We start from the raw sequence: 12,283 nt of genomic DNA, 5'->3' as shown, positions 1-12,283 counted from the left end.
CGCATTGCCCCCGGGACACGTGTTTTGTCGAGGAGACTCAGGAGCATGTGTTCTGGAGCTGCCTCTTCGCCAAGGTGGTGTGGGGCAGAATGGACAACATTATGCAACTCCTGGGAAAGGATGCAGTGCTCAGTTACCAGTACATTCTGCTGGGGGCTGGCACCCACCAGACTGGACAAGGGGACACAGGACCTGTGGGGGCTGCTACTGTCCCTCACAAAACAAGGACTGTGGAAGGCGAGGAACACTCTCATCCGGCACAACATAAAGTGGGGGGTGAGGGAGCTGGAGGAGAGGATCCTGGCGGACCTCAGGAGGAGGACGAAGCACCACGTCGCCAAATGGGGTCTCCCCACGGCGAGGGAGCGCTGGAATGGACTTTGGGACCTATACAGAGATTAAAGGACAATAGCAAGTGGTAGATTTGGAGGGACTCTCTTAATTGCGCAAATCCGCCCCCACTCGCAAAGATTGATAACGGACAATCAATCTCCGTTCCGCCGTTGTTTTTTATAACATGGAGTGTTAATATGTGTGAGATGTTCCTTTTGAGATGTTTTTTTTGCAGAATAAAGTATATTTTGTAGAACAAAAAACATCTTATGACAAGGTTTACAAGTTATCTGTTGAACTACATTCTCATAGGTGTGGTCACATTCCAGATCATTTGTTTACGTTTTTGTTTCTGGAGCAACTGTTAGATGAAATGTGCTAATATGTAACCTAACTCCAGTGTGAATAACTAGAAGAGGGGAGCAGCTCCATTCCATACCATGGGAGCTTTGAGATTGGCTGGGCCAGATCTCTCATTTGCATATCTGATTTGGAAATATAACACTAAACCCCTTCTTGCATGGATTTAACTTGCACCCAAGAGTCCCCTACTGTGTATTGCTACTTATTTTTTTATGATAAGTGGTGATTACCAGTTGACAGGTTTTATTTGTTGAATTATAAATGGTTTTGTATTATCATCCTGAATGGCCTGTACTCAAGGTTTGGTAGGGTATGTGTTTTCATTTCATTTACCAAATTGAATTTTTGCTCTTTTAGTATTTGTCTAGAAGGCTTTCTGAAGTCAGGAACCCCATTTATTTGGTGAAAAAGGATTCTGTATTAATATTTCTCATACAACATAAATAGGGTCTTTTATGAATAAAAAGATCTTGCACTTGGAAATCTTGATAAAGCTGTGTGCTTCCATACACTCAAGCAGTTTTGATTCCTAATATTTGACCTTAGGTGCGGGAACGGGTCTTTTTTGCCATTTGATTTCCAATTGATCAGCACAGTATAGAAAATAGACCCATAAAGCAACCTCAGCAGTGACAAATGTGCGAAAAGTGATCACTTGTTTTCGCCCGCTTTCAAACTGAAACCCTTTGGTGTGTTAAGAGAATGTGATAACCACTACACTGCGCAAGGTGGGAATGGGTGACTTGCAGAGAGTGTTGAACGTCGAGAAAGGACTTCTCTCAGGAATATATTTCCACATTCTGAAGAGGAGATTTTCTCCATTTCTATAGTCTGACTTCCTCTTTTGCTAGAGAGCTGTAGAATGTGGAGTCACCTATCCAGCTCTGGGAGCAGTGTGTAGATAACAGGTTTGTAACTGCCTGATGAGCACAGTAAATTAATACAGCAGAATAAACACACTGTGAGTATTTGAAGGGAATTAACAATCTTTCACGTCTCGCCATGTTCAATGCTGCTGTCATTTCTGTAATATTGTGATTATCACGTTCATCACACATGGGCAAGATCCCCTTTTTGAAAGCGGGCAGAAACAGGTGTCTTTTTATCTTCTCACATTTTGCACTTCTGCCAGTGTTTTATGGATCTTGTTTTGTCTTATTGCAATAATTCGAATTTCCTGTGTCATTCATGATCACATCAAACAGGCAGCAGATCATGTCACCTTTCAGATAGTCGTTCTTCTGCTTCCTAAATTTCCTAGAGACAGGTCTTTTCAGCAGAACTGACAAATGTGGCAAAGCAACCTGATAAGACCAGGTCCTAGAAGTCACTACTCAGTCAGTTACTACTGCCGAAATGCAAGCCCTTCCTCCAGCCTGAAGAAGTTGATCCTACATTACTCAGGAAGAAGATGTATCTACCAAACTTCAGAGAGCTGAGCTGGATTACGTAACACTCTACCACTCCTCTTCGTGCACTCATGCTGGAACTTTGGGAGGCTACTGCAGACAGCAGAGGTTAGATCGTAAACAGAGGTTGAAATAGCTCAGCTGAGAAAGCCTTAGACTGATGCTCTAAAGGTCCCTGGTTCAATCTGGGGTTTTGGCATTTTGTTTCGTTGCGCCATTTGTTCCTCTATGCAATGCCCTGTGTCCAAAGTCACACTTCCCTTTCTCAGCCTGAATCCCAAACTAGAGTCTTTGTGTCCTTGAGTCCCTCTTTTACCGACACTGATGAAGTACAGAAATAACTTAACATATTTTGCACTCCTTATGGTGTTTTATGGTGGGACCTGTATTTCTCTATGAATTTCCTTAGTGACAGCCCATTTGTTTTCAATATATTTCTGGTGAAGTTATTACATCGGTCTCCCCTGGTGGCTTGTTTTCATATCCCACTTCTGACAATGACTTTTCTTATGTCACTTTGATGCTTTAAAGCTCCTTAGCTCCCTGTCAGGAATCAAACCCCATTCTCCTGTATGACAGGCAGGGATTCTCACCATGGTTAAATTGCAACTGTAATAATATTGACAACATTAATAAATGCATATATAATTGAAATTAAAAACATATCTAACACAGCATCTTTTCTGGTTATATACCACAATGCATTGCTGATATTTGTTGTTTGCCATTTAGGTTAAATACTGTCATGTTTTTCTCAGCAATCTTCTTTTGATGCGTAAGTATAAATAATGATAATACTATTTGAATGCATACAGGTCTTAATATTATTTTGATTAAAAATAGTACGTTAATAAGCAATAAATGGCATATAAAATAGTGTGAAGGTGAAGATCACACAAAATCAACTACAAATGTGGGAATTATACATTTTTAGGATTATAAATTGCATGTAGCACATTAGCAACACTACAGTAATGCTAATATAACAATAGTGTAAAAAAAATCCTGACCTAATTCCTTACAAATGCTGATACAAAATGGGAATGATTTCAGAGTTTCGGGGATTGGGTCTCCTGATAGAGATCAGAGATGAACTGAGGCATGTGGGAAAGTGTACAGAACTGGTGTACCAATTCCACATCAAGAGGCTGAGCACAATGGAAGAGTCCTGTACACACAAGTGAGTCCTTGACAACATGGACAATCAAAACCTACTGGTATGATATTATATTCTCTCTGTGGTGTAGAAAATATTCACTACTAGTATTATAGGTTACAGATAGGTCATTATATGACAGCTTACATCTGATTAATAGGATCCATCTCTGGCATACATTCTTATTTTTAGTTTATAATGTATAATCTTGCTAATTTTTTAATGCCAAAATAAAGTGTTTTATAAAAAGCTTCATGTTCTAAGAAATTACTACAACTTTTGAACTTTGAAATATTGCCACTTTGTATTCTAGGACTTAGCAAATACTGCAGAAAAGTGGAGTTAAAATGTGAAAATGTGTAATGGGTATGTCTGATTAGTTGATTAGTGAAGATCCAGTAGTAAAAATAGCTTCTAATATTATTTCTAATATAACATTATTTCCAGATAAACCAACTTTGGAGAGTAGGCAACAGTGATTTCAAAGAAAGTGTGTTCACAGTGTTGTTAAGGTATTGCTTATAGATTTTTTTAATGTTTTTACATTACATTTTTACTTTGATCAAGTTAAAATATCCACAAAATGTAGCTTAAAGATACCTTGTTAACCACTGAATTTGCAAGGTGTAAAACTGCTAAATTGTCTTTTAAAATCTAAGGATTACAGTAGTACATTTGATACTAAATATTTGAGTAAATAAACGTTGAGTGAAAACTCGCTTGAGAAATGTCTAAGCTCAGTCATAATTTGGTTTTCAGACTTAAGACAAATTAACTGATGATGGAATTCAACTTTGCTGGCACAAACCAGAAAGATCAAAGACAAAAGAGGTGCCTGGGAGACACAAATCTTTTTAGAGCAATTAAAGGTACTTTTATTCTATGTTGTACTTTCAAACTTTGGGTACTCTTTAATTAGGACAGACTTTATTGCTCAATTACTATGATGCAAGCTAAACTTAATACACTGATTAAGCTTTGATCTTAGTAAACCTTAATGGTTCTTTTTTGAGATTATATTCAAGAAGAGATTAATCATCATTTGTCGATCATTTGTTCATTTGTTGGAGAACTTGATAATCTTTGACAATTATTATTAAATGAGCATTATACAAATGTGCGTTGATATTTTTAATATGTACCTTAATTGTAATATATATAAACACAATTGGTTTGATATGGATGTTAATTTGAAGGATTTGAGGATATCAAGGATCGCAGAACAACCAAAGATACATTTGGGTCTCTGCTATTGGTAAAGATGAAAGAGTACCGTAAGTGTGAAGCTTGCATACACACGAGAGAAAAAATCAGTTTTAATGCACTTCATTAAACTGATGGTGTGCTTATCAATCGTGCATGAAAAATACATAGCAGAGGATGGTTTCGATCTATCGACCTCTGGGTTATGGGCCCAGCACGCGTCCGCTGCGCCACTCTGCTGACAGCTGTCATAGTGTGATTCAACACAACTGCTCTATCTTTGCTTTCTAAAAGTGCGCCCGAGATTAAAAGTTTCAACGGCAAACGCAGACGTCACTTTGAGCACTTGGTCTTTTATAGTACAAATATCACACGCTGCACTACATGGGCGTGTCTTCAAGATCGTTGAGAACCAAACCTTCTGCTTTCCGAGGCAACTGATTCTTTCCTTGTTAATTCACAAATCTTCAATGAGAATCAGTGAAACGAAAACCAAACACATGTACACACTCGCGTCCTAGCCTGAAAGAAAAATGATGGAAGCATTTGAGGAATAACAAGAGTAGTCTGAACAGCTCCAGTCTATCAACTGCTCTACAAAGTGATCGCTACTTCCACACCCAGTTTATAACACTGAAAATGATTCAGGAAGCACAGCAAAGTTCTAAAAGCAGCGCTTGAAAAGCGTCTAGATACATAAAATGACAATTTCTCAAAAGTAAAATCTTCAGCTTTTAAATATTGTCATCCATATATTTTCGTTTTTCTCTTTTTTACATAACACGCTTTCGAGAAATAGACTGTCTTGTAATGAAGGCTGCATTAGAACGTGTATCTACATTAAAATCGGGTTTATGACTTTTGCGTTATTCAGCTTTCTTAGCGCTTGGGTCTCGATTCAGATATCGCAATAAAAGCAACAGGGGAGTAAGTTTTCCTTTTCTAAATCAAAGGTGATCTGCTCACAAGGAAGTATAAAAACTTCAAAGGAACAAGTTATAGGTTTATTCCATGCTGAAAAAAAGAAGAAAGAGAACACAACGTTTCGGCCGTGGAGCCTTCTTCAGGTGAAGTATAAAAAATTATATAATGTATAATGAAGTATAATGAAGTATAAAAACTTCAGCGTTTACTTTTTGAAGACCTCAAATTGTTGAAACACTATTGCTTCATGAGCTAATAAGTAAGGTTTCTGAGCACGCATTGTATTACTAATGCTGTTATTAATAAACAAAAAGCTTAAATTCACATAATGGAATTTGGACGGCTCAAAGTAGTCTATTCTTTGGACAACTTTACTTGCCCGCTGAGTAGAGTTTAAAGCAACGGCAGCAGAAGTAGCAGTAATAGCAACAACGTGGTTAGAGTGTCACAATACACTCTATGAAATTATTACGGCTTCAGATCGTTTTGTTCTGTTAAAGCTGCCTACAGGCTCTGAATTGCTGACGTTGGCTGTGATCTTTTTTCAAGTTTCATGAAATCCTTCACATATTTGAAATATTTAATTCGGGTTCGCCTAATACACGGTACCTGCAGCAGAATGCTGTGGCACATGAAGCCGTTTTGTTTATCGGTTGTAAGGATTTAGGAGCGTACTACAAATCGAGCAAGCGAAAAGAAAATTAAACAGGAGTCACTTTTTGGATTGCTAATTCATTGTGCTCTGCTCGTCTAGGTTCAAATCCCATCCTTGTCATGGTTAAGGCCTGAGACGTGTGTGTTTTTTCTAAACGGTGTTTGCATTTGTTTCCTCTTTTACTCCTGTAAACTCAGGATTTGTTTTGCTGTGTGTGAGAGCTTACGTACCTTTCCCTTTCTCACATTTTCTGACAACTATTCCAAAGGGGCACCCTGTTAGCTCCTAATACTTTTTAAAAGTCTGCCTGCATGTTTGATTATTGTCGTTTTATTTAGAAAAAGTTCAATATTGATCATAACTAAAGAAAATTAGGATCACGAATAAAAAAAGGGCTGAAGATGCGAGTCGCTCTTGAATCAGAGCTGGGCGACACGGGCTTCTGTTCTGATATGATTGTACGAGAAGCAGGAGGAATCACTTCTCTCCTATGGAGCATGAGCTGAATCAGGAGTGAGACATTTCGTATGCTCGTGCATATGTTAACACATGACCTACATCGTAAAACTAAATTAAAAACTTACATTAAGTTGTCAAAGACATTCATTTATATACAAACAAGAGACAGACATAGTAATGATTCTACATTAACTTGTCCTGCACTGATCAGACTAATTGAAATGTATGAAAGCCCGTTTCCGCCAGGGAGTTACAAAAAAACGCGCTATGGTATCGCAGAATTCCGACTAAGTAACTCAGAATTGCGACTTAGTAACTCACAACTCCGACTTTATATCTCACATTTGCAACTTCGAAATAGCCCATATTTCATTGTCTGTCCTTTTGTTATTGTAACGGATTCGGGTTCTAGCTAGCAAGACCTGGGTTTGAGCCAATAGAGTGAGGCACGAAGTAGGGTGGGAGCGGCGAGGGCACAAGCCCTAGAACCCGAATTCGTTACAATAACAAAAGGTCAGACAATGAAATATGGGCTTTTCGAAGTCGCAAATGTGAGAGATAAAGTCAAAATTCGGAGTTTTTAGGTCGCAATTCTATGATTCTAAGTCACAATTCAGAGATACCATAGTGCGTTTTTTTTTACTCCCTGGCGGAAACGGGCTTCCATAGGTTCTCAGTGCTGCGAAGCAAAAGCAATCTCTGGAAAATCAGACAAATTATTATCAGATCATGTCAAAAGCTGATCAGTATTTCTTTACTGGGAATCAAAGAAATGCTTGTATTACACATTTTAATATGACATGCAATTACACATGAAAAATAGTAAAATTATTTTCATTGCGGTACGTGTTGATAGAACAGCCCCCTCGATAAAAGAAAGTGTGGACGGACGTGTCGCATGTTCCGTACTCTGTCTGACAGCGAGTTTAACACACTTTCCTCGGAAATTAGAAACTAATTGAAAAATAAATTAATCTGAGCAAATTTTACACGTGTGGGTGATTTAATTCTGTCGAAATTGCGTTGAACTCCTCCGCTGAGGTCAGATACACACGGGAAAATGTTCAGGCGGCTTCACGGAGTCCCGCCTCAGACTGAAATCAGGTTCTAATTAGACGCTGAGAACAATCCGTGTCTCTGTATGTAATTGATTGTGTTGATTGAGGGGTAGTGTGACCAGGTGTGCGGTAGCAGGTCCTGCCAGTATAAAAACCTAGTCACCGCGTTCACACTTTATGCTTTCTTGCTTCAACAGTTTTGTGGTTTACTTATTTTACTCCTGTAGCAATTGAGCGGGACGTTAATTTGGCGATGCGCTCGTTTCTCTTTATGCTGTGCCTGTGCACAGGGGCCGGGCTCCCCGCACTGGTTTCCGCCGGGCCGGCTGGCTGGGACTCTCGGGAATTGGCGCTCCAGGCCGACCTCCCGGCTCCTGAAGACGCAGCCCAGTTGGAGGACTTGAACCTGGCAGATGCGCCCTCCGAAGACCTGTCTGCAAGCGAGAACGACTCGCAGTCCTTGGCTCCCGACTTTCGCCGCCTTCCCGTGTCCAGAGACGCGTACTCGCACTACTTCGACAAGGAGAAGATGAAGCCCGAAGCCGGCAGCCGCCCCTTACCCGCCTACATCAAGAGCGTCCTGTTTCCTCCCCAGCGAGGGCGGCAGCCGGCTCGCCCGGCCATCGGGGGCACCCGAGGAGTTGCCGTGTAGTGCGACTCCAGCAGGATGTATGTGAGGGTCAGTCGGCTCCTGTTCAGCTTCAGCTGTCGGCCATCGGAGGTGACCTTGGGCAACTGCAGCGTCAGCCGAACCACACGCAGTTCCTTCTACTTCATCTACGGGCTTCACGAGTGCGGCACCGAGCGATCGGTAAGCGGGTTTTCATCTACATGCAGTGTATCCATGTGAGCTGTAGGGCCAGTGTCGGGGTTGCCTTTCCTGGGAATATCCCTTCCTCTGTGACCCTGCAGGTTGTCCAGGGCCGCCTGGTGTACTCCAACACTCTCCGCTATGCCCCGCCCTCCTCCAGTGCACCTGTGCATCGCTTCATTCCCTTCTCTGTGCCTGTTAAGTGCTCCTACAACAGGTAGGCAGGGCTCTGCTGCTGCTCAGAAGCCGCTAGGAAAGTGTCCAGATGCCCCTCATCCCCTCTGTCCTGCAGGTTCCACTACTCCTACAAGGTTGGCTATGTCCCCACGTGGGCCAGGAGAAGGACCTTCTTCAAGGACCTGAAGAACAAACACGGCTTTGTGCTGCTCACCACCAACTGTAAGCTCCTTGAGTGAGTGGCTCCTCCTGCCTGCAGGGGGTGCTGTGTGCAGGTGTAATGCTGCCTCTCTCTCTCCAGCCCGCTGGGTCCGGCTCTCTCCTAAGGATGAGTACTTCCTGGGTCAGCCCATGTACTTCCAGGCCACTGCCTACTTTGCCACAGCAGAGCAGAGGCTGTACATCCACTCGTGTTACGTAACGGAGAAACCGGACCAGCACTCCCAGCCCCGTTTCCCTGTGATCGACAACTTGGGGTACGGCCCCTTCTGGGAGGGGAGGTGGGCAGGAGCCCTGAGAGCCTGCAGGGGTTCATCCTTGTCCTTGTCCCCAGGTGCATGGTGGACAGCAAGGCAGATGGCTGCCTGTCCAGGTTTGTCCCCTCCAAGCAGAAGGATGTGCTCCGCTTCACAATTGATGCCTTCCTCTTCCAGAAGAAGCTGTCCAGGAAGGTACTGCTCTCAAAGGCTGCTCAGCCTTCTTGCTCTACTGATCCATTGTCTGCTTTTCCATCCATGATCTAGATGTGAACCAGACTGTGGCAGCTGTAGTGCCTAGAGCTGCCATCTTGCCTTCACTGATGGCAGAAGGTCTTTCTCTGTCCCTCTATTGGCCTTGATCCCTTAATGCTGTGACCTTCCCTCTTGCAGCATCACTGTGGGACTCTGGGTATAGCAGATCCCTTACTCCTGGGTGTTGCTTGTCCACAGGTACTAGGAGCCTGGTGACCAGCAGTCGGGTGGCTGTGGCACCAGTAGAAGCTCCTCTGGATGTGGGAGCTGACTGGACTGAGGATGAGGAGGGAGACCCTCAGAGCTCCAGTGAGGATGTGGAGGGAGCAGAGGACTTTGGAGATGTTGGCCAGTGGACAGGTAGGGTCTGGCAGGAGGAGCTCCTGTAGGGGTGGTGTCCTGCAGTTCAGCTGGATTGTTCTCCTTCTTTCTCCCCAGGTGCCTGAATGAAGGCACCAGCCTGGCCCTTGTGACTCTCCTGCCTCCACTTGCCTTGTAATGGCAACATCTCAAAGCTGTGAAAGACCCTTCTGCCTGCCCTTGTTTCTTTATGGTTTATAGGTTTGAATGGGGTGGAGGAATTCAAGGGAAGTATTTGTGGGGGTTCCCCTTTCAAGAATGCTTCCCGTATTGCTGCCAATGAGGACTGAAAATGGCTGGAGTAATAAAGCGTTGTAGTGGGGGAAGATGGCTGCATTGTGACTTTTTTACTGTGAGAGACACGGAGGTGTTCAATATACTGGAAATCCTCCTGTTTCCGAGATGGGTAGTGCTTATGGAGTGTGAGTTGCTACTGTAGTGCCCAGTAAGAGTGAGATCTGGTGTCCTATTCTAGGCTGCACAAACTGACTAAAAGAAACGCAAGGAAGGAATTGTCAACAGGGGCTTGGTGTAAAGTAGGCCTTCCCTTCCTTAGCAGAGGAACAATACTGGTGCACAAACATCAGTGAATAATGGTGCAGTTAGAATCTCTGAGGTCTTGTCTTATGGGTGTTGGTTTCACAGCAGTGGTAGTGGACAGTCGTGAGAAGTACTAGGATTGAGACTAGAGATCCCATCACTTGATCCGGAAGACAGGTGTTCACAACTACCTCTACCAGCAGCACAGACTGTGTAGATTGAGACTGAACGCTTACTACACAAAGCCTCTCCACTGTTTCAGTGTCCCATGTCATGAATTTCAAGTGAATCCTAGTCTTCCTTTGTGCCTACCTATAATTTGCACAAATCCTGCTGGCCCACTAACACTGTCAATTCTTAGCCCTACTGCAGTGCCCTATTAAAGCTTCAAGGATTTAGGATAAACTATTTTATATAATGGTTCTGAAGGTGGCTTCTCAAAGCACTTGACAGAATTACAATAAGAATACACAGGATAAAACAATTCCAATAGACAGAGGAGACCATGGATGGTGGTACTAAGGAAAGTAGAAGCAGAGGGGTAAAGAATGGAACCAGTTCAGTAAAGGCTCTTCTACAGAAGAAGGTGTTGAGTCTGAATTTGAAGGAGTTTAGGGAAGCTGACTCTGCTATCCTTGGGCAGAGAGTTCCAGAGCCTGGGGGCATAACGGGAGAAGGCCCTGTCACCCATACAGTGTAGACGGGCTTGGGGGACAGTTAGGAGACCAGAATTAGAGTGAAGGTTATGAAGTGGGGAGTAGGGTGATAATAGATTAAACTGCCACTGAAATGTGAAGGCACGTTCTACAGTTTATGCAAGAAAGGGTAATGTTAGGCTTTTATGGGACGGGGGTAATGGCAGCACTTTTGAGGACTGTTGGTACAACAGCAGTGCTCAAGGATTCATTTCTAATATTGAGGACAATGGGTTATATACCCATCGTTATTACCAAAGGCTGAGAGACGTTTTGCTATATAAAAAGACTCCTTTCCACCACTAATTTATTCAGGTTTGGTTCATTTGGGTTTTATCAGTTAAACATTTAATATTGTATGTCAGTTTGTTGATGCCTGTATATCACAGTGATCTGCACACACACCTTTGACTGAATATAGGCTGCCAAACCTCTCCACCAAACTTATGTATCACGGTAGGTACACAAGAAGTTTATTTGTAATAACAGGGTTGTTGGTGCCAGTAGTCAGATTGGGTCAATTGCAAGGTAAGAACAGCATCGCATTAACTGGAGATGATCCAGAGATTAGCATGCAGCTCTGTATGCCAGATTAATACCGATTTGCAACTCGCTCGTCTGCTGATTTTAGTCCCCTGCTCAGTAATCACAATGTTCCCAATTGCAATGAGCCCAAGGAAACAGCTGCTGCTCTCTAGAGGACACTACAGGACAGGACTAAGTACAATTCCTGCAATAGACTAAGCAGTTTAGTGCCAAACTAATGGAACACTGAATCCTATGGGACAGTTCCGAATGTAGTAACAGCTTAATACTGAAATAATATCGTAAACACCTCGTGATCTTAAGAATCTGTCGCTGTTAAAAAGTATTATAATAATAAGCTAAAATTGTACTGCAGCCACAACACAGTGGACTTGCAGCTCCTGTCCTGATCATACAGAAAGATGTCATCACTATAATACCTGTTAACAAACATAGCGCCTGCAGTCTGTGAAAGAGAGCTCTGAGGTGAATATTCCTTGCAGGGAAGTGAACTGTAAACAAGGCAAATACATCACTCAGATGAGGAGCAACGACTGTCGCTAAAGAAAGTGAGCGAGGGTACACCTATTGTAGTTCATCCACAGAAATTCAAACATAAATTTGTGACGCACCAGAGTACCGCAAAGCTAGAAGCGTGCCTTCAACTGGAGTACTGTAGCACGACTGTTTATTTTTTAAAGTAATATTAACTTATTCCAGGCGTTCATCTGGTTTAAGAATACAAATCGATGCCTTCAAATAGACCTTTAACAGTCCTTTGATTTAGAATTAAGAAAATGGGGAATTATTTGATCCCATTCTCAATCCAGTAGTTTATGGACAGGCGCTCTCAGCGTACTGTGCGCAGGAGTGATGGGTGATGT

At 42.6% G+C, this 12,283-nt stretch overlaps 1 protein-coding gene and 1 non-coding gene across 2 annotated transcripts; both read left to right on the top strand.

Moving 5' to 3' along the window:
• The first annotated feature begins 1,035 nt into the window (after positions 1-1,035).
• LOC148665374 (U7 small nuclear RNA) lies at positions 1,036-1,091 on the top strand. Its single transcript, XR_015939043.1, has one exon. It is a non-coding gene; the product is annotated as a U7 small nuclear RNA (small nuclear RNA).
• A 7,126-nt stretch (positions 1,092-8,217) lies between these two features.
• LOC148665373 (zona pellucida sperm-binding protein 3-like) lies at positions 8,218-9,484 on the top strand. Its single transcript, XM_088630938.1, has 5 exons — positions 8,218-8,371; positions 8,473-8,588; positions 8,664-8,770; positions 8,850-9,048; positions 9,478-9,484. The coding sequence occupies exons 1-5, from the start codon at positions 8,228-8,230 to the stop codon at positions 9,482-9,484; spliced, it is 573 nt and encodes a 190-aa protein (XP_088487064.1). The 5' UTR covers positions 8,218-8,227.
• The last annotated feature ends 2,799 nt before the right edge of the window (positions 9,485-12,283 follow it).

Source organism: Lepisosteus platostomus, chromosome 5 (genome assembly GCF_059453375.1).
Source record: "Lepisosteus platostomus isolate fLepPlt1 chromosome 5, fLepPlt1.hap1, whole genome shotgun sequence".
Classification (NCBI taxonomy): Eukaryota; Metazoa; Chordata; class Actinopteri; order Semionotiformes; family Lepisosteidae; genus Lepisosteus; species Lepisosteus platostomus.
The sequence above is the reverse complement of the archived record's forward strand: the minus strand, read 5'-3'. Positions and strand labels throughout refer to the sequence as shown.